We start from the raw sequence: 20743 nt of genomic DNA on the forward strand, positions 1-20743 counted from the left end.
CTGGAAGCCAATGGCACACAAGTCTGTTAGAAATGCATAAACTACTGACATCTCTGAGCATTTAATGTTTATATTCAGCAAACTGCAGAACAGAGAGTAAATGCCAAGCAGAGCTATCTTTCAAAGAAATAAAACTGCCTTTTAAGAAATATTATCTTTTAAATACCACAGGCAAAAAACCACAGGCCAGTTACTAATTACAGTCTTTGCAAAATCTGGGGGGGTCTGATAGAAATGCCATTTGTAGACAAATAAAATGTCATTGACATAAATCAGTGTATAGTCACATAACTTCAGCTAACAAACCAGCTATTGTGTCCTGCAGAGACAGACTAAATTACTTCAACAAACCCTTTGATTCAATGGAAGAAAATCCAGAAGGATTCAGCCCATTTGAGGTCTCAGTCACCCTCCAAAAGTGCCTATTTCCACCTTTTAATCCAGTGTCTACAGGAAGAGTCTTTCATTTGAGGTGACTGAGTTGGATGCCTGAAGTCATGAGGGCTGGAAATGAGCCTGAGCATCCAGGTAATCCCTCCTTACTGTTAATCCAAAGTTAATTTGCCATGAGCTGTGCTTTGGAAGTGCTGTTAATACAGCTGCTCTTCTGGGCTGTTTGTTCAGGTTTATTTAGACAGGAGCACAGATGATTTTACTTTAAGTTTGATGTAGTGTTGTCTTGAGTTTTACTACAATTTAACACTCACACTTTTCTAAGAGCATGACAGACATTTCCTTTACCTGTTCTTTGACTGGAGTGTTGACATTTGATAGACACTGCTGGCAGACAGCCAGGAAGGATTTCACAGTTTTCCTCAATACCAACAAGTCCTCCTGGAATAAAGATTAAAAAAGAAAATATATAAAAATTAACAAGAGGTTTCTAGGAGGAAGCAAAATAAAGAAATGGTGATGATTTCATACATTCAACAAGCAGCTGTGAAAGAAATAAGCTATTCAAAGAGAACACACACACAAACAGTTCCTTGGTTTTATGGTGATGATGAACCAATCACTGAGAAGAAAACCAGAACCCCAAATTAAATGAAATGAGATGAATTCACAGCAGGATGGCTGGCCCATGCTCTGCAGACCTCCCCCCAGGACAGCTCTATCAGCTTCCACATGAAGAGAGAACGTCCTGCAGAACAACTTCCAAGCAACTGTGAAGAGCCTACATAATGCACATGCAGTGTTTTCCCTGCTGAAATGTTTTACTGACGCTGCCTGTTCAGCCCATGTGTCTCAGTTCTGGTTTTAGCTTTTCTTATGCTTCCTGCCACGAGCTCTCGTTGTCCTGTGTTTACTGCAGAGCCTTTTTGTGCTCCATCTGTTCTCCCTGTGCTGGCTCACAGCACGAGGCAGGACTGCCAGCGTGCCCGAGCACCCGGAGTGTTCCCAAAGCCCTGAACCTCTCCCCATTTCCAGTGGAGTGAGTGGGATTTGCTGATATGGACACTGAAGGTCTGTGCACTCCTCACCTTCCTGTTCCTGAGCAGTTTTTCTCTGATGATGCAGCCATGGCTCCTGGTGCCACTGTGCCTTTACAGAATCTGTAACACAGCTCTGCTCTGTTCTAATCCACAACTTGCCACTAATCACCCCTCTTTTATCCTGGATATAAGCCTTCCATCTGGCAGCATTAAGATGCCTCTTTTTTAAAATTTTAAATTGTATTTTGTTCACCATTTGATCTATATCACCCCCATTTTCAGTGCCTTCCCAGATGACTGATAAAAATGACCCCTTTTTCAGCAGAGAGCAGATCTCTCCTGGAATGCATCAGAAACGATTCCACTGTGTGAGCCTTGCTCACCTACACATTTTCTTTAATATATGGATCAGTTTTGAGCCATTGAATATGAGTTAGATTAAATCCAAGCATGCACCTGAAATGCAATGTGGTATTAATGTCTTACAGACACTGGTGTTCCAATTGGTTTTCTTCTCGGTCAAAACTGCCATCTTCTCAACAACAAATTGATGTGCTTCTCCCAATCCTAGCTCTTGGCCCTTCAGCCTTGTACCAACTGTGCTTTCTATCTCCCACTTCAAGATTCTACCTAGGACTGATGCCAGGCTTATCAGTTCACTGTTACACAATCACCTGATTTACTCCTTTAAACACTGGGATTACAATCACTTTCATGATTTCTGCTTTCTATCACAATTACCTTCCCTTTAGATGTTCATGAATTCAACGGAGAAACTAAAACCTGTGAAAATGCCCACCTACAGGTTAAAAAGGGAATGAGTGTGTCTCCCATTTTTCTCTCTGTCAAAGTGACTAACAGACAGGTACACAGTATTTATTACCCTCTCTCCTGACAGCACAGCATGATAGAGATTCATGTTGAAAAGTTACAGACAGCAGGAGAAAGCCCAACTGAACAGTGCAACGGAGCCATCTGGAACTCTTGTGAGCTTGGAGAAAACCCCAGACTACTGCAGAGTGGGGATTTTTTTCAACAGAGAAAATGGGAAGAGAAAAATGAATTAGATTTCCAAGTCTTTGAGCATTCTGGGGTGCACAGCCCAGGCTCTCAGAAAAGCTGATATGAAACCATTTTACCATCCTGTTGGCTGTTAGACAAAACCACAGGGTCACAACTCTGCAATTTAACTGCTCCATGGCAGGAAGAAGAACAAGCTGCTGAGAGCAAGGACTGGAGGCTGTGCCACCACCCAAACCCAAACCAGAGGGCTCAAAAGACCCATGTGTACAATTCCACAGCTACTTCTAGCTTTAAATTAAAGCTTGTTTTTTTCCACTGAAGTAATTTTAAAACGCTGTGCATTTGCTATGTTCACCTCCCAAACCCCATCCTCTTCTCCCTAAGTGCTCATTGCTTTTTCTCTAAAGCACTTATTATTTGCAGTATTAACTTCAACTTCACAGTGTTGAAGAGCCCTCAGCTTCTAACCTGACTGTGGAACATGGTCCAACCTTTTGCACCTTTTGACTCTTTTCTTCCCTTCAGCTTTTTGTGCTTTCTGTCATCTTGCCCACATAAATATGAAGTCACCACGTTGTTCTTTAAATCCCTTTTTAAATCCCCTCCTCTCCTAAGTCCTCTGCCCACTAATCACACTCTAATAGCCCTGCATTTGCCTGCTCTGGCTGCTGCTCACTCACAACTGGCTGACCTCTGTCTTGCCTCTCAATGTTTGCTCTATTCATGCTTTGTTTTTACTGTTCTAAGTTTTAGGACCCTATTTTTCTGCAAATATTTCCTTCTCAGTACACACACATACAGTGCACAGTACAATGTCCTGGGCACCTGGGACATGGCTGAAGGAATCCAGATGGAAACAAGTGTATGTTCTAATCCCCAAGTCTCCTGCCTCAGGACTCTACTTGCTCCCCCAGACTGACAGATGGGAGAACTCCAGGGGAGGAATTACCAGTTTCCTTTGGAAGCACCCTCAAACCCCTTTTCACCTGAGGAAGAGTTTTCCTCCAGGCTACAACAGGCTGCTCCCACAGGCTATGGAGGATAAGCCATCTCCCCCCAGTACAGTGCTGGTTACCCCAAAGAGCAGCAGTTTGCACCGACAGCCTGCATGGCCTCAGCCTCCTCTGAACGTGGACAGAGGGAGACCAAAGGTTAAAGCATCAGACTGGGGATATTTCAAGGCTTACACATTTCATCCTTATCTGCTGCAACCTTCCTTTCAGTAATCAATTCAGATTTTAGACACCAAGGTGACTCCACAGGACACCCTCTTCTCCACAGGCTGGCTTGAAAAAGTGTTTTAAAGTAACTCTGCCCCAACTCTCTGCTGTATTTAACTGGTGAAATCTTTGTTATTGGGCAGAGAATTTGGACTTCCTTAACAATTCAAATAATCATTAATTATCACCCTTCTGCTAAAATGTCTTTGATACATTTTTATGCTGACATCACTCCCTTTAGCTCTGTTTACAAATGATACTGCACAGTGAGGGGCAACCTGCAGAGCACCCTCCTGGTAACAGCCTGGACAAACAGGAGCTCTTTGTGTCTCAGGGAGGGGACTTCAGTAACCTGTGACCAGCTGAAGGGCAGTCTGGAATTCGTAGGTGCTCATTAACATTACAGAAGTGTCCAATATTCACTCCTGTATTCTGCAGAGCTGACAGTTAGCATGGAGATGTGCTGCACTGGCTCTAGGTCAATTATGTGCTGTTAATAAATCAGTGAACTGACTTGATCCCAATTTGATTTAAACCACAAGGGCTGAGCTTTTCCCTGCCACAAACATGGAAGCTCCAACCCAACACACCTGGTTCAGGCAGGGAACCATGATCCAGAACATGCTCAACATCTGTAATGTGAGGTATCCCTCGTGCAGCAATTCATGTGCCCTGCCTTGGGCACCATGCCCAGGACTGCTCCCAAACAAGGGCACTTCTCTCAGGACAGGGCTGTATTTTTGAAGAACCATCTGAACACCAGACAAAAAATAACTTCATTCCAAAATGACTCTGTTCCCAGTGCATGCTTCTGGTTGTCAAGTATGACTCCACCACAGAATCAATACAAGATACAAGAATTACCAAGCAATTCTGAACTGTAGCCAAAGAATTCACTCTGAAGGAAATCTTACCAGAATTCCCCATCCCACCTGCAAACTCCCTGCAATAAAAGGTACACCTGGATGGATGCAGAGCACACCCAAATAACAAATGTGAGACTTTCCAAGATACTCGTACTTGTTTCCACCTTTTATTCCCATACTTACAACTCCAAAGTGTTCATAAAACTCACCCAGTGCATTGACTGCCTAAATGGGACCTAATGAGGTGAAACAGAGCAGCTACTACTGCCAGAATGAAGTCACATAAATGACCCAGCTGGCAGCAGATGGACATTTCTTACTAATCAATTTCTCCATCTCTGATCTCTCAGCCTGGTTGCTCAAGGGAAAGCTAAAAAATCATCTTTGAAACATGAGCCTGGGAACAAAAATTCATAAATCTATGGGATACAGACAAACAAAGACTTAAGATTAATTTTATGACATATTATAAATTCTCTTCTCTCCACTTCCATCTTTTATCTTCCTTCCTTCCTTCCCCACTAATCCTCCTCCTAACTCTCTTACTGCCTCTCCTTTCTGTGCTCTCTCTCACCCCCTGTAGGTACCAACGACCTTTTCCCTCCCAGTCAGAGAGTTTACCTGCTTTGTATCTAAATAGAAACCAAGCAATTGCTCTCAGCTTGTCTTTTGCTTTGTAATCTTCTGCTTTTATCTCAAACCTGAAAGGCCTACGAGTCCAAAAGCCTCCCTATGTTTTACAGCTATATCCATTGGTCTACTAAAGATGCCACTTGAGCCTACACACCATCTATCACCCCTCTCTGCCCTGAGATCATTATAGATACAGCAAAGTAGCCCTAGAAACCTGCATGGACCTACATGTTAAACTGCTGTGCCAGAAATGCTCCTGTAAAAGCCTGAATACTTCCAAAAAATACCCATGAAATACACTATTTTTCATTCTGAGGTGCCTGTGTTGATGCCTTTGTCTACCTACGCCTTGTAAGCAATGCCTTTTAATGTCTACCCTTTTCCAAGCCTAAACAATGACTTAGAAACCAGCCAAGGGCAAAATGATTTCCCAATGGATGAAATGCTAGATACACTGCAGATTAGATCTATTTTCACAGTGAACAAACTAGAGTGGAAAGTTTGATAGCAAAGTGCTCCAGCCACAGCAGGTCTGTGGTTGTCTCTTTACCCTCAGCTGAGGCTGCTGCCAGGGCTTCCCTGGAACTAAGCATGCACAAAACTCATTATTTTGTAGAGGCTGGGGTGGAATCCCAAACAACAAATTGCTAAGAGTTCTCTAGGTGACAGTAATTATGATTTTCATGGGGCAAGGCTTGTATTTGGCATGGCCATTCTGGAGCGACCCTTCAGAGTTCTTTTCCTTTCCACTGCTATGAACTACATTATGTTTAACATGAATCACAACAGGATTAGAAATACAGGAGAGATCAAAGCTATTCTGCATTCACCTCAGAAAAAGACATCTCATGCAAATGCATCCTATTTTGAAAAAGTAGGCAAAGCCATACAGTTGCACTAAGCTTGTCCACAAGAAAATCTCAGGCTGAAATAAATAAAGGTTTTTTTCTCTTTCAGTTTAACTAGGCCATCATGGTCATGTTGTAACAGCAGGCACATGAATGCTTGGGCACCAAAATGCAAAGTTTGTACCACGCTCCATGCAGAGAGAGGCTGTATGTTAATCCCCAGCTGGAGGTTATGGTTAAATACATTTCTTTTGCTGTAACTGAGACACAAGAAAACATCAAACTTTTCCCCAGCAATGCTGACAGCTATCCCTGCACCACCTGAGCTCTACTGCAGCAACTTACTCTATTTTGTTCCAAAAAGTGGAGAAATGCAGTGAAGGGTGATGAGAATCTTCCCAACGCTCCTCTGGGCATCTGCCCCCAGGGCAGGCAGCAGGACAGCACTGCTGGAGTCCTCAGGAGCAGGTGAGAACCCCAGCAATGCCCAGCAGCCCAGAGCAGGTGGGAAAACTGAATTAAAGGGGTTGCAGACAGTGCCCAGGTGCTCTGAGCACCAGGTTCCACCAGCCCCAGCAGCCCGGCTCTCCTCGCTGGGGGCAGATCGGCGCAAGCAGCACCCTCAGTCTGTGCTCTGAGGTGCCTCCTGCACCTCCTTCCAGGAACTCAGCCTCTCCTGTCACAGGGCCACTCCTCCCTGAGGAGAACAGTGCTGCCAGCAGAGGACTTGAGATGCTTTCCTGTGATCAGATTCTGCATTCATTTAAAACAAACGGGATGGATTCAGTTTTCTGAGTTCCAAGATGCAGTATTGTACACTACCAGCATGCTAATGAGAAAGAGGCTGAGAGGGGGAAATGGGAACAAAAGCCAGAATAAAGAATAACGATTATTCCTTTGTTTCTAGTAGCTATTTTTAAATGTTAATGTCAGTATTCAAAACAACTCAGAGAACTTACTTTGTATTTTTATCACTTTTCTATGCATAAAATGCTTATTTGAGTAGCACTTCAGTACAACATCTTTTTCTTTTTGATGCTGATGGGGAAGTACAATTATTACTTCAGTTTTCATACCATTTTAATTTGATGTGTTACTTTTGAAAAAGCTCTGAAAAAACAGGATGTTGGCCTCTGACTGAGAAAATGGCTAAGGAAAGGTTCTGGAAAAGCCACATGTCACCTGGTCCTGACTGCATTATACTTTGTGTGCATTTGCTTTTTATTAGCAGTCATTACTGCCAGTGCCCTGCCATTTCCATTGCAACATGAAAGGTGTAATTAGAGGATAAGCAAGGTAGCTACACATAAAGATTAAGCTATCTGTGGTCTGCAGATCAACAGTATTGCTCACAACTGTTCATGTCAACATTCCTTATCAGCCGTGCAAACTGCAGTACTCACAATAAAGTGCATTAATTATCCTCAGCAATAAAAATATAACAACCAGCTGCTATAAAATCCTGATAAAGACTATTTGCATTGCTTAGACATACACATGGTGTTAAACAGATCCTGAAATAGGGAACAAATCCGAACATCAACATTTTATGTTTTATAAATGACAACAAACGATGGCAAGAGTGGAAGTTACAAAGAAACCAGGTGTAACACCTTTTTTAGGCAAGTTGTGTTCTGTCAGTAAAATCTGTATGATCAAATGGCCACTTACTTTGGAAGGGGAGCCCTCAGTGATTTTCACCAGCTGCCAGAGAATAGAGTAGTGGGAACACTGCAGTGCCTGGACAACGATCTGTAACACAAGAACACACAGAATCCCAGCACGCTGCAAGCAGCAGGCACAGCAGGAAGTGTATGGAAACTCTGTCATGCATTTTGTGGTGAAAAGACAGGAGCAGCTCTTAGGTAGTACTTTTTGTTTTCAAGGGTATCATGTTCTTCCTTGGTTGGTTTGGTGTTACAAGAAATCAGCCTACTAGAGGTGAAAGAATACTGTGTAAGTGCTGGGAAACACCAGAAAACTGCACTGGAGTACAGCAAGAGGGGATGTCACAGTGTGACAGAAGTACAACCCAGCACCTACATCTCTCAGGTCAAAAGCCACTGTTTAAATACCTCTAAACCTGGCTTCACTATTAAACAGCCTGGAAATCTGTTCCACTGCCAAATGAACATGTAGCCCAATTGCTAAAAAAGGGGAGAAAATACAGTTTGTCCCATGGAGAAGACTGGGGTCATATCCAGGGTGCCCAGAAAAACATCCATGGTGCCTAGTGAACAGTTCAAACCCAGACTGGGTGCTACAGCTGCCAAACTCCTCAGGGTGGCCTGCAGGAAGAAATACTGAGCAGAGCTCAGATTTCAGGACCTTTCCCCAAAGATCTTACAGAGGCATTTGGAGACCCCCACACTGTCAGACCCAGAAACTGAGGATGGTTGGCAGCTGCATGGACAGGTTTTATCTGCCCTGTTCCTCCAGGCAGCACAACTCCAGCATGAAGCAGCAACTGCAGAGAGAGCAGAAGATCCCAGAGCTCAAAGCCAGGACTTTCACACACTGTGTGGCAATGCCTCCTCTTAGGGCTCTTTCTACAAAATTCTTATTCAGAATTTAATGAGAATTTCTTTTTTCTAAATAAAGCTGAGTTAGAATTAACAACTGAGTTCTAACTGAAACCAAATCAAAACCTAAAATGTGTTTAAATGCTGAAGTAGGAATTCTGCAGTTTAAAAGGAATCATGGGAGAATATGAGATGGTTCCTGTGCTCATCCATAAGAAACAGAAACTGAACTCTGAGGGAACAAAGTCCAAGATGTGATCACTAAAAGAACTCCACTAGGATGTTCTAATTTCCTGGTTTTCATAAGCTTCCATCTTACCTTCAATGCACAACCGTCATTTGTGATGATTCTAATTGCAGCCAAGGCTTACAATGTTGGGTTCAGTGTAAACATGAGGACTGATGCACTGCTTTTCAGAGCCAGGAACATTAGCTATTCCCAACTTCAGAGATGACAAAGGTGAGGGAAGTAGATCAAAAATCACAGAATCCAAGGTTTTCCACCTCCTACACAGCCCTTGACTCCACTGTAAATTTCATTCCAAACTCTGTTTTTCCTACATCACTGAAGGGCTCTGAACTTTGGAACTTCTGGACAATCAGACTCTTTAGAACCTCAGACACCCCAGGGATGCAGTGCAGCTGTTGTTAAGGGTACCTGTTCTGGCATAGCTCCGTGTTCAATTCCAGTTCTCAGCAATCTGTAGCAGTTACTGAACAGATCCCATTTGGTGAGATCATGAGCACTGGAACGAGAGGAAATAAAGAGGGATTAGCTGTGTTCCTCAGAACCCCCAGCCCAGAGAGCTTTGGTGGTTTGTACAGATGACTGAGCAGCTGCACAGCAGCTCACTCCACGCTAAAATGAGGCTTTCTGATAACCCAGGAAAAATGTTTTACCACATGGGACTTTGGTAGGGAGAAGATAAACTCTCTCCATACCATACACCTATAAAGGCTACTTAAGTGTGGCTGCTCCTTCTCTCTCGAAGTTAACTTTCCTCTTTTGGAAACATTGACAGAACTCCAGAAAACCATTCCCTGGCATTGCAGCAGAAACTACAGCCAAACTCTAGCAATATCTACTGAATAAAAATGGCTTTAAGCAAAATAAAACTGTGTAATTTTCTACTGTATTTGAAAAATAATACACATTACCACTAGATATTAAATATCCTGAATATCTGAAGTGAGACAATATGATAACACATGGACATGAGATAGAGATGGTGGCTGCCACTCCACTCACTGTTCCACATTTCAGTTGCACCAACCTGATTTCACCAGTGAGAGGAATAAAAATGACATTAGGAACAAATGCTCTACAGCCTTACAGACCTCAACAGCTCATGAAAAGGCTTTTTAATAGAGAAATGAGAAATACAGAAGAAACTGAAAAACATCAGGCTGCCTGAAAGACAAAGAAACTCTCTCAGCAAGCAAATTTAAGTTTAAAACATTTTTCTGCAGCGGAAATAAACTGAGATAATTTGAAACAGTTATATGTCTATAAAGGAGCAAGCCAGCTCAGAATAATCAGAAACTTGCTGATTAAAATACTCACCTGGAAGAAGGGATACTGAGACTGAATTGGGAGTCTCAATTGGATGCAGCAGCCTCTTGCATCTGACTCATCCCAGCCCCTGGATCACCCAGCCAAGCTCACTCCTCCCACCTGCTGTGCCTGCCCTGGGTTAAATCATTAACTGCCCTGCTCAGCCAGAAGGAATAACTCTCCAGTTCCAAAAAGGACAGAGGCTGAACTCAGGACTGGGAATGCCCAGGTCCTGTTGGAAGGCCTGCCATGAAACACCTCCCACGTGGAGCGTGTTAGCCCTGGAAAATGTCACCGGTAAGAGCTTCACAGAAAACATAACCATCAGAGTGCACTGAGCACTCCAGGGCTGTGCCATTAAAGCCAAGGTGCACCTTGACTTCCAGTTCAGATCCACAAACAGAAGAATAGGAAAACTTAAAAAAAAATATTGCAACTAAAAATGTAAAAAGTGTAAAAGTATTTCACAGACTTAGATGGTCTTTGAAGTACTAAAATAAAATGTTTCATAGATAAATTAGAGGCTGCCAGAGAGCTGCCCCTGACTGGTGATATTAAGCATAGAGATGCTGCTTCAATAAACCACAAGGTTGCCAGCGAGGCAGAGTGGTACCTCCTTAATTACAGCACTGTAATTAAAGCAGTAAAGTCTCCTTGGTGTGCAGAGGCAGATATCAGCACAGATTATCCTACAGAGAATATGAAAGGAAAAACTGTCTCATTCCTGCCTTTTCAGATCAGAAATTCCCCATCAGGCAGCCGGCACAGGGGCCATGCCCCCACAGCTGGGGACACTCAGCTCCCTGCCCTCAGCCTGCCCTTACAGCTGAGCTCAGGAAGGGCTCAATTCTAACTCTGTACAAGTTACACACAGCTTTTCAATAGAAAATTCCTTAAAGCAGAGCCTCCACATTACAGTTCGGCATATTCTGGTACCTCTTAATCTCTTTTGAGCTGCTTAGCCACCAAAACCGTAGTTAGAAAGGTACCTTGAGCACCACACAATTCTCCACAGAGGTTCAGATTGACAGAGATGCTCCCAGGAGGAAAATTCACACAACACAGAATTTCCCCTTAGTTCCTTCGATGTCAGATTCTTCATGGATTACAGAAAATAAGCCCCAATATTTCATCCAAGGTTTCTTTTAATCCTTATGGGCAGTCCTGTCTGCTGGGGCACATTTCTGCCAGACAAGAGGCAGGTGAGGTAAAGGTACCAGTTTCACAGTGTTTCTCAAAAGTGTAGCAAAAAGCAGCTTAGAAAAGTTTCTTTTCCAAGAGGTGACCCTTCCACCCACCAAACTGCTTCACTTCTTCAAGAGGCACAAAGAGAGGGAAGCTGTGCCTTCTGATACAGTCTAACTGATATCAGTAGCTGTGCTACTGGTACAGTCTAATTTCTCTAATGAGGTTTCATTTATCATCGATATAACAAACTTCTGAGTAACTCAGTCTGAGTGATGCACTGGAAAAAATGTTAAGCAAAGAGTTTCTCTAAGAGGAAGAGATGATGTGATGATGTGACCATGAATTTAGCTGTCTGGGAAGTGTCCTGACTGATCACACTGACCCTGATATGCACTGGTTTTATCTGAGAGTTATGATAGTCCCTGTGGGTTTGTGGAGTCAGTGTGGAGGTGGGAAGGAAGCAAATGTTGTATCATATCTGAGGACTAGTGGACAGTGATTCCAATGCTCCTGGTTTCTAAATGGGAAACAATGTCCTCCATGCAAGGCAGAAGCAACAGGCACACCCAAGGGAATGGAGGGGATGCTTGGGATGCGTCTTGCATTGGATTTACTGAAGGAAATAAATAGAAGATGCTGAGATTTTGCAGCATACAAACTGCTACAGCACTGATGTGTCATGTGTGAAAGTTAAATTGAATTACAATGGAGTCAATACAGAAAAAATCACCTCCATGTACTTAAATGCTATGAGTATCTGTGAGATTCTGGCAAAAAATACCCCAAGTGGATACTTGAGGAGTTCCACTCAGATCTCAAGAAAATGTATTATTGTACTCTGAAAATGTGGAAGGAAACTTTATAATGATGAATTTAATTTGTATTGATACACTGATATCCCTGTTTTGATGAATCAAAAAGTGTGCTGTGAGCCCTCTGCTGTCATGGCCCTCTCAGAAAGAGGATTAGCTCAGGCTTGGGAAATCCCAGTATAGAAGCCTTTTGGTCTGGAAGGCTTTTCTCATAATCCCTTACACCCTGTATTTTCCACCTTGCTTTTTCTCAATGTATGAAGCAGCAGCAAGCACCAAGGGAAGAAAAGCATGGATAAGGTACATTTGGAGTTTCTCTCACTGGAAGAAGGCAGGGACTTGTTTCTTCCCAAGGCCCCAGCAACCATTTTATCAGTGCCTGTTAAGGAGATCTCCTGATTTAGTTTCTTTTGACTCCCAGGTGACAACAGACAATGACAAAGTCAGACCACAGCCACTATGCTTTGAGACAGAACACTCCACGTGCATTTTGAATTGAAAATCCTGTCTCATAACTAAAGGTTCAGCAGAAATTCTGGCTCACATGGTGTAGTTGTTTCCTACCACAGAGATCACATCACATGTAACATTCAAGACAGTAATGAAGATCTCATTACTTCTTTACATGCAAGCAGATATTAGAAATTCCTACTGAACTACAGTCAGAAATAACCAATCAGCTGAGAAATGATACATTAGCTGTTTTGCAGCTCTTCAGCTCTGATCCTTTGCTCTTTCCTGTTTTTTGAAGGTGAAAGTAGATGTCCCCGACCCCCAATTTGTGTGTTGTTCTACAAGGCTTCGTTATGGTCTGAATTAACTCTAGAGGCCTGGAACCTTGAAGGAAAAAATATATATGGGAGCCTCTCAGAAAAGCCTTAAGATTTGTGCTTCTCTCCTGGAGGTGAAGTAGAGCTTTGCCCAAGTCCCCTCAGGAAAGGCAGAAGTGGCTCCAGTGTGTTACCAGGGAGATTGCAAACTTAATTTGCACGTGTCAGCCTGCTGCACTATGGAAATTAGTAATGATTTAATGATCTGGGACTCTCCTTGAATGGCAACGAAGAGTAGAGATTGCAGAACCATTTCAGACAGTGATCCAGTGCAGGATTTGGGATAAGTGAAGTCTGAGCACAGACAGAGAAATGAAATCACAAAGCTGTGAAAAAACCCAGTTGTATAGAAGAGCTGGCAGGAGGAAGGTCCTCTCCCACATTGTGATAAGGAAGAAATTATTTGTGGCTCAGCCACCTGCACATGAAGCGTTCTCTCATGCAGACCAGGAGCAAATACTTCCTGCAGTTCATAGAGAGAAGATCAGGCCTTTGTGCTGTGCTCCAGAATTGACAGCTCCAGTGAAGCTCTCCAGGTTGCTCTGAATGTGCTGAGTGTGCCCGTAGGTCTGAGAGCAGCAGGAACCTGAAAAGCTGGTTTGTGCCTGGTGAGGAGATTCTGTGCAATCCACACAGGGAAACCTGGCCAACAATTCAACTGCAGGAAGAAAATGCATCTTCCAGGCTCTCACCATAAACTATTAATTATTATTATTGCTACTACTAATTAATTCTATAATTTTGAGGAGAAGTAGCTCAAAGGCATTGAGAAACAGCTTCTTGCAGACTCTCCTAAGCTGAGGTCCAAAGCACAGGTTTGTGGCAGGGAAGTGTCCCTTGTGCCCTGACTGTGCCACACAGGGGAGCAGGACCTGTAGTAACTTACTCATGGTTGAAGAGCACTGGGTGCAAGGGAGGGGGTTCTACTTGCAAATCCCATCTGCAAAGGTCATGGCACGAACTGAGCAAGGACCCAGCTCAACCCAAACAGTTCTACTGACAAACACCACCACTCATTCCTCCATCTCCAGATTTCAGGCCATGTGTTTTCTCATTTCCCCACACCTGACACTGCTGATACTTGCTGAAAGGATAAAATTAACATCACAAATTTGTGAGGGAAAACACTGCCTACTTGTGAAAAGAGGTCAGCCTCTTCAGTGTGGAGAGCACGTTGTATATGTCATCATCATCAGCTTCTTCTCCCTGCAAAGGAAAGGCAATCCATGAGGAGAGCCCAGCAGCTCAGCCCAGTACATTCCTGCACAGGCAGGAGCAGCTTCTTAGGGGTTTATGCTGCTATCAAAACTGTCTCCAAATTTTCCAGTGACTTTTATGTAGATTCCATAATATTTAAGTAACCACTGCACAGCACTAAAAAATAAGCAAGATCATCTGACCATATTCAGCATTATCACTGTGTTAATATCCAAACCAGCATCCTCTAGCAGAAGAAATCATTCCCAAGACCAAAATCTGAGTTCTACCCTATTTTACAAAAAGGACTGAACCATCAGCTTTAATCATCAGCTGATGAACATGCTACAACACAATTTTAGTATTTTCTGCAAACTAAACAGCAATTTCCCTTAGGGAATCAATTGAAAATAAGGTATTTCCAACCCTACATTTCCCAGCAGTTTTCTAAAATAAGAAACCCACTTGCAACAATTCTTCTTCTCCATTTCATTTTGGTAATTTCTTTTCCATCTAAAAGCCTAACAATTAAGACATCTTCCTGCCTTCAGATGCAATTGTCAATCAATGTTTCTCCCATTATCAGCCCAGTGAGAAGCCATAAAGCAGTGGGATATTTGCTTGGGTACCAGCATGCAAATTTTTAAATTTAAAATGTCTTTAAAATGATGAAATAGACTTAATAAAATTAATTATTCAAACAAGTATCACTTAAAAAAGAGTATCACAAAGGCCATAATTTTAAATCCTTGCTACTGCTGTTCTTTCTTGTCTTCTACTTTTGTCTTGGTTCTGTCTCCAGATCTCTGTGTCCCACGTCTCACCTATGCACTTGCTTTTCCTTAGAGATCTAAGGCTCTTAATTCATTTCTCAGATGCCTTTCAGACAGAGTGTTTCTCTGAAAGCCTCTCCCCTGCTCTCCTGGCAGTGAACACCCCCAGGATCATGAGGCCTCGCTGGCCTTGTGGTGTGAAGGAAGGGGACCCCTCAGAGCAGCCCGGGGTCCCTCAGGAGCCCCAGGGCATCCTTTAGGGCTTTCTGCACTGGAGCACAAAGGGAGGCCACTGGCAAAGAGAGGGGAAGGGCAAAGGGGTGGGAATAAGCAGGTACTGGCTCCCTGATTCAGCAGCAGCCACAGAGCAGTTCTAAAGAAAAAACAAAATTAAGGAAAATTGCAGGAAAAACATTTTTCTCTCCTAGTCCATTTGTCCTGAGAAGACTCTTGGGAAGGCATTTATAAATCCCAGCACCTCAGTGCTCTCCTCTGTCTCCCCTTGGGTAAAGGCTGAGGCCAGAGGGACCTTTGGAGCAGGGCCAGGAGGGGCCAGGCCTCTAAAAGGCCACTATTCCCAGTGCTCAGCTGCTGGGCATCCATGGGGTGTGCACAACTCGGGTGGTTCTGAAGCTGGACCCTTGTGTGGCAGCCCAGCATCAGCCCTTTTTGCTGCACAGGTCAGGTTTTGGTCCTATTGGCCAGAGGAGAGGAACTTCAGAAACCCAGGCTAAAGTGTAATGTGGCATTAGCTGGAAGGATTCCCTTGGCACACACAGGTGGGCAGAGATGGAGCACAAATTCTGGACTGTCTTTCCAGGTTCTGATCAGAAACTTATGAGGAAATACACCAAAAGTGGCAGCCAGGTAGACAGCAAGCTCTGTGTATTTTATGGAAGAATGCACAGTGGTGCCCCATCTCTGGGTTGTGTGCACATTTCTGCAGCTATACAAACATTTTAACTCACTCTGCAGCGTGACAAGGCACATTTACAGTGTGCCTGTATGTGGCATGCTACATAAAAATAGGAAAAAAAGGCAGATTTCCTTTCACATGCCATTCTAAATCAGGGACTTAGCTTAACTTTCTCTAAATGTACATCAAAAATTAAATGTATCTGCCACAGTGCAGTGCATGACTACAAGCAAAGAAAAAGATCTGTGCAGCTCTCATGTTATGTTTAAAAGGCATGAAAATTACAACAAATTAAGTAGTGCTACACCAAGTTAAATTGCTGCAAAGGAGGAAAAAATGAGTACGGTTTCTATTCTTATTTAATGTATTCTGTCTTATGCATTTTGAAGGATAAATTCTTACAACTAAATCCCAGGTACTTCCAGGTTTCAGACTTGTGTCTTTTACTCTTCCCAGGGCTCTTTTAATATGCCATTATACATATTTTGTTAAATCCTCTCTTCCATTCAAAACATAATCCAACCTTGATTTTGCTGCCTGCATATCCATTTGGGACTACTGGAATCACTACAAGCATTAATGTAAATGCAATTTCTTCTGCATTTTTCATCATCTTTCACCCATTCATCCACTTAATTTCTTATGTGGACTGTTTTAATACTCAACTAAATTTTCAGAAGCAGGATTGTCCCATAGTCTTGTTTTACACCATCAATGATTTGAAGGCTTAATGGCTACTGTAAGGGACTTTCCACAGGGAGAAGTGGCTCCAAATAATTATGAAATAGCTGCTGCTGCTCTACATCTTCAGATGGATAATTTCACAGCTTGCTAAGAATGTTTTTCTGTAGTCTATCCTAGCATATTTTAGGCAGTTAATTTCAACAGTTTTAAGAAAACAAACCTCCTGCAGTAGATCCTCCACAGAATGGTTGAATCGATCCACAAATTCATCAATAAGCTGGCTGTGGGCTATGTCAACTCTGTTCTGGATGGTGTATTCCTCACTGCAGAGGATGCTGTAGGTTTTGCTGCAGGCTTCCAGAACATCTGATTCCACATGCTTTTCCACAACAAACTTAATCTGCTTCAGTAAGGCATCCAGATGCTGCAGAGCAGAAAAGAACTTCAGCTTTCCCCTCACCGGGACAAAGGCGCTGAGCAAAGCCAGCACCAGAACTGCCAGAGCAGCGGTGGCACTGGGGACTGAACAGTGGGCACACCTGAGAGCAGCCACACTTCCTGCCCAAGGCACCATACCTTTTCCATCCTGCCTGTGCTGTAGATTTCCAGATCAAAGTACTGAGGGATCTGCAGGAGGTTTGCAACCTTCTCGGCGTCAGCGGAATACTGGAGCATCATGGAAACAAAACAAGCAACAGGGAAGTGAAAATAAACTCCTGCACTACAGAATGAGAAAGTTTAAAGACAGCTGTAAAACCCAGTGAAAGATTTATTTTGTTGGAAACTGTACCTTTGATAGCAGCATGGGAAGTGCAATAATGAAATGCTCAGTCAATTTATTTCTGTCGTCTATCTGAGTTTTTCTTTCTTTTGCTGTCAAGACCTGGAAGTGATCAAACGTAACTACAGTAAATACAGTTTCTGCATATAGCATTCATTAACTTTCCTAAACGTTGTATTACAAACAAAAATCCATGCAAGTGTATTTTTAATAAATCAAAAGAGGAGGGAATAAAAAGCTCAAAACGCATTTGGGCTGAAGAGTGATTAAGTGGGAGGACTGTGTGTCCTAAGAAACTGATTGAAAAGGAAAATACCATATCACCCAGCATGACATTGTCTCCACACATCAGCATCTTTTTAGGATTGAAATTCAAATATAACCCAAGTCAGTGGAAGTTTTGCTATTGCTTCAAAGTGTACTGAGCTCTGGCTTTCACACATTAAACCAATGTTAATGTAAGACCTCAGGGCAAACTGAAGTATAATTAGGAAAACCAAAACCAAACCACACTGTAGCAGTGATTTTCATTAGCAGATTCATGGCCTCCTCTCTAAACTGGAATGGAATTCTCAATGAGAACGTACATCCAAGTTCACAGAGAGGTACTGAAGCACTAATGCTGTCAGAGCAAAACCCCCTTGAAACAGTGACCAGAGACACAATAGTCAAACCAGCATGCTTCATCAAAGCTTAATCTGGCTTCAGGAAAGGAAAGAATACTTTTGAAAACAAATAATGATAATAAAATACTCAAGTTAGCTAATGATTCACGTAGAGCCAATCGGCCATTCTGCACAGTAAGGGTTACAAGCTAAAGTCAGAGGAGAAACTATTTCACAAGAAGGTGAGTGCTTAATTAGAAATCTGCTCCTGTTTCAACTCAGAGAAGAAGTTGGAGGGATTGTGAGACAGGACAAATCTCCAGTGACAAGGCAGAGATCCCTGCAGTTACCATCCCACAGCTCATGGTGTAACTGAAAAGAAGCAAAAGCTAAGAGTCACCCCTACATGGCTCTGCAAGGGAGGAGGAGCAGCTGCACACAAGGCATGTGCTTGGGTGCCAGGCCCTGTGTCAGCAGGAACCCAAAACAGCCGTGGAAGTGGGGGGGAATGGATCAGTAACCAGGACAAGACACCACTTGCACAGTGCACAGTGCAGGGATGGCCCCAGAGCAGCCTCAGCCCCTGCACACCCACCAGGGCAGCACGAGCCAAGAATGCCAGCCCTGACAGCCCAGTTGTGTTCTGGGGACCAAATACTGCTGTTCCCTGGCACTGGGAATCGATCTGGGTCCCCAGCATGACTTCCAGGCTCTTCTGACCATCCTTCAAAAGGTGAAATTTGTTTTACTGATGTATTTTCTTTAGCTCCAAATACAGACATTGAAAACTTAAAGACTAAGCAATTTGCTGAACTTCAGTGAATGGAGCTGTAGATCTCTTGAGAAAGAGAAAATACCCAGAAAGTTAGTACTGACATTATTTGGTGCTCCAAACAGACAACACCAATGGGATTGCTTTTTTTTTCAAATTTAAAGGTCACTTTGCCTGCTAGAAAGGTTTGCAGCTTGAGACTAAAAGGTTGTGCCTACAATACAGTTTTGGTAATAAAAGATGTGCTTGTATAAATTTGAGTAAGTGCTCTCATGGATTCCCTCCTCAGCCCTGAAATGTTTTAATAAATTAGGAAGTCCTAAGAACATGCCTTATAAATTACGGCACCTAAAGCATGTTTAAATTGATGGTTTCTTGGAGCTGTTCCTGCTGTTTCTGGACATGAGACTAATCTGCTTTGGCACATAAAAATTAAGAAGTTAAGTAACTGCATTATTTTAGCAATAGTAAATGCCAAGACTGTCTCCAAATTTCATCTTTATTAAATCTGTGGCTTTCTTTAACGAACTAGTTATGATTATTTAGAATGGATGCTAACAGAACTACCATATGTTCATGTAGGTTTATTCCATTTTAGTCTATCCTAAATAATATGGGGACTACGAAAAATCAGGGGAATATGTCTGAGAAGCTGAGACTGCTTTGGAACATGGATGCTGTATTTATGGAGGATACAGCTGAAAGCCTGTTATTACCTGACCCTATGACTTATACTGAAGTGTTTAAAACTGCATGTCCAGCCTTAGGAATGGCCTTCCACTGGTGCTCCAACAGTTGCTATAAAATGAACTGAAGAGGCAATCAGACAGAATGTAAAGTTCTGAAATTCTTAGGGCACTCAGTGGATGGATGGATGAGGCCTAAAACCACAGACAGACTGGTCCCAGTCCCACCCCTCCTGCTCAAAGCAGAGCCAGCCCAGGGGTCACACTGGGAGGATCAGGGCTTTGTCCAGTCAGGTCTCAAAAACTGCCAAGCACGGAAAGGACACCCACTCCCAGTACCTGTTCCAGTGCTTAAACACCCTCACAATGAAGATCCTGTTGACTTTTCTGCAAATTTTATATCCATATTAGCAGCTCATTAGTTTCATGGAAGACAGTCAGAGGTAGTCTGCTCTGCTCCTATACCTTCCACTCTAATCTAGTTTTAATGTTAGGGGCTGGAGATGTGGGTACATTACAAATGTAAGGCAGGGGTATGATAAAAAAAGACTTTTATGCTGTAAATTTTTATTTCTTAACTTGGTAATGCAAACCCCAAAATCAAAGAGAAAACCAAACATGTCCAGAAAGAGAATTTCTAATATTTTTCTTAGAAGTCTTCAGATGAAACAGCAAACACCGATTAAAAAGCTCTACTGCAGAAGTGTCCCGAAGTGGTGTTACAAATATCTTCCATGCTCTGGTGACAGCCAGGCAGCTGCAGCCCCACTCACCCTCTTGCCGGTGCCCCTGCCCACGGGGGGATGTGCCTCGGCAGCCTGTCGGATGGTGCACACCATGAGCTCGATCAGGGCGCTCTCCTGCCGGTCCGACATCGCTGCGGGGAGAACTGGGCATCACTGGGGGCAGCACAGAGCCACGGGACAGGGCTGGGACAGCCGGGAGCACCCAGCAGCACCAGGGGAGCACCCAGCAGCACCAGGGGAGCACCCAGCAGCAGCAGGGGAACAGACAGCAGCAATAGGGGAACAGACAGCAACAAGGGAACACCCAGCAGCAACAGGGGAGCACCCAGCAGCACCAGGGGAGCACCCAGCAATAGGGGAACACCCAGCAGCAACAGGGGAACACACACAGCAATAGGGGAACACCCAGCAACAACAGGGGAACACACACAGCAATAGGGGAACACAGACAGCAATAGGGGAACACCCAGCAGCAACAGGGGAACACCCAGCAGCACCAGGGGAGCACCCAGCAATAGGGGAACACCCAGCAGCAACAGGGGAACACACACAGCAACAGGGGAACACACAGCAGCAATAGGGGAACAGACAGCAGCAATAGGGGAACAGACAGCAACAAGGGAACACCCAGGAGCAACAGGGGAACACCCAGC

General features: G+C 43.5%; 1 protein-coding gene across 8 annotated transcripts in view; it reads right to left on the reverse strand.

Annotated features, from left to right (window-relative positions):
• STAG1 (stromal antigen 1) overlaps positions 1–20743 on the reverse strand; it is a 174141-nt gene that overhangs the window by 20565 nt on the left and 132833 nt on the right. For all 8 annotated transcript variants that reach the window (XM_039556958.1, XM_019292879.3, XM_019292877.3 and 5 more), the window contains 8 exons: positions 20118–20221; positions 17291–17383; positions 17077–17166; positions 16721–16924; positions 14066–14136; positions 9204–9291; positions 7695–7775; positions 742–834 (listed from right to left, as the gene is read on the reverse strand). In XM_039556958.1, the coding sequence (XP_039412892.1) occupies positions 742–834; positions 7695–7775; positions 9204–9291; positions 14066–14136; positions 16721–16924; positions 17077–17166; positions 17291–17383; positions 20118–20221 (824 nt within the window). The remainder of the gene's footprint in view (positions 1–741; positions 835–7694; positions 7776–9203; positions 9292–14065; positions 14137–16720; positions 16925–17076; positions 17167–17290; positions 17384–20117; positions 20222–20743) is intronic.

Source organism: Corvus cornix, chromosome 9, assembly GCF_000738735.6.
Source record: "Corvus cornix cornix isolate S_Up_H32 chromosome 9, ASM73873v5, whole genome shotgun sequence".
Classification (NCBI taxonomy): Eukaryota; Metazoa; Chordata; class Aves; order Passeriformes; family Corvidae; genus Corvus; species Corvus cornix.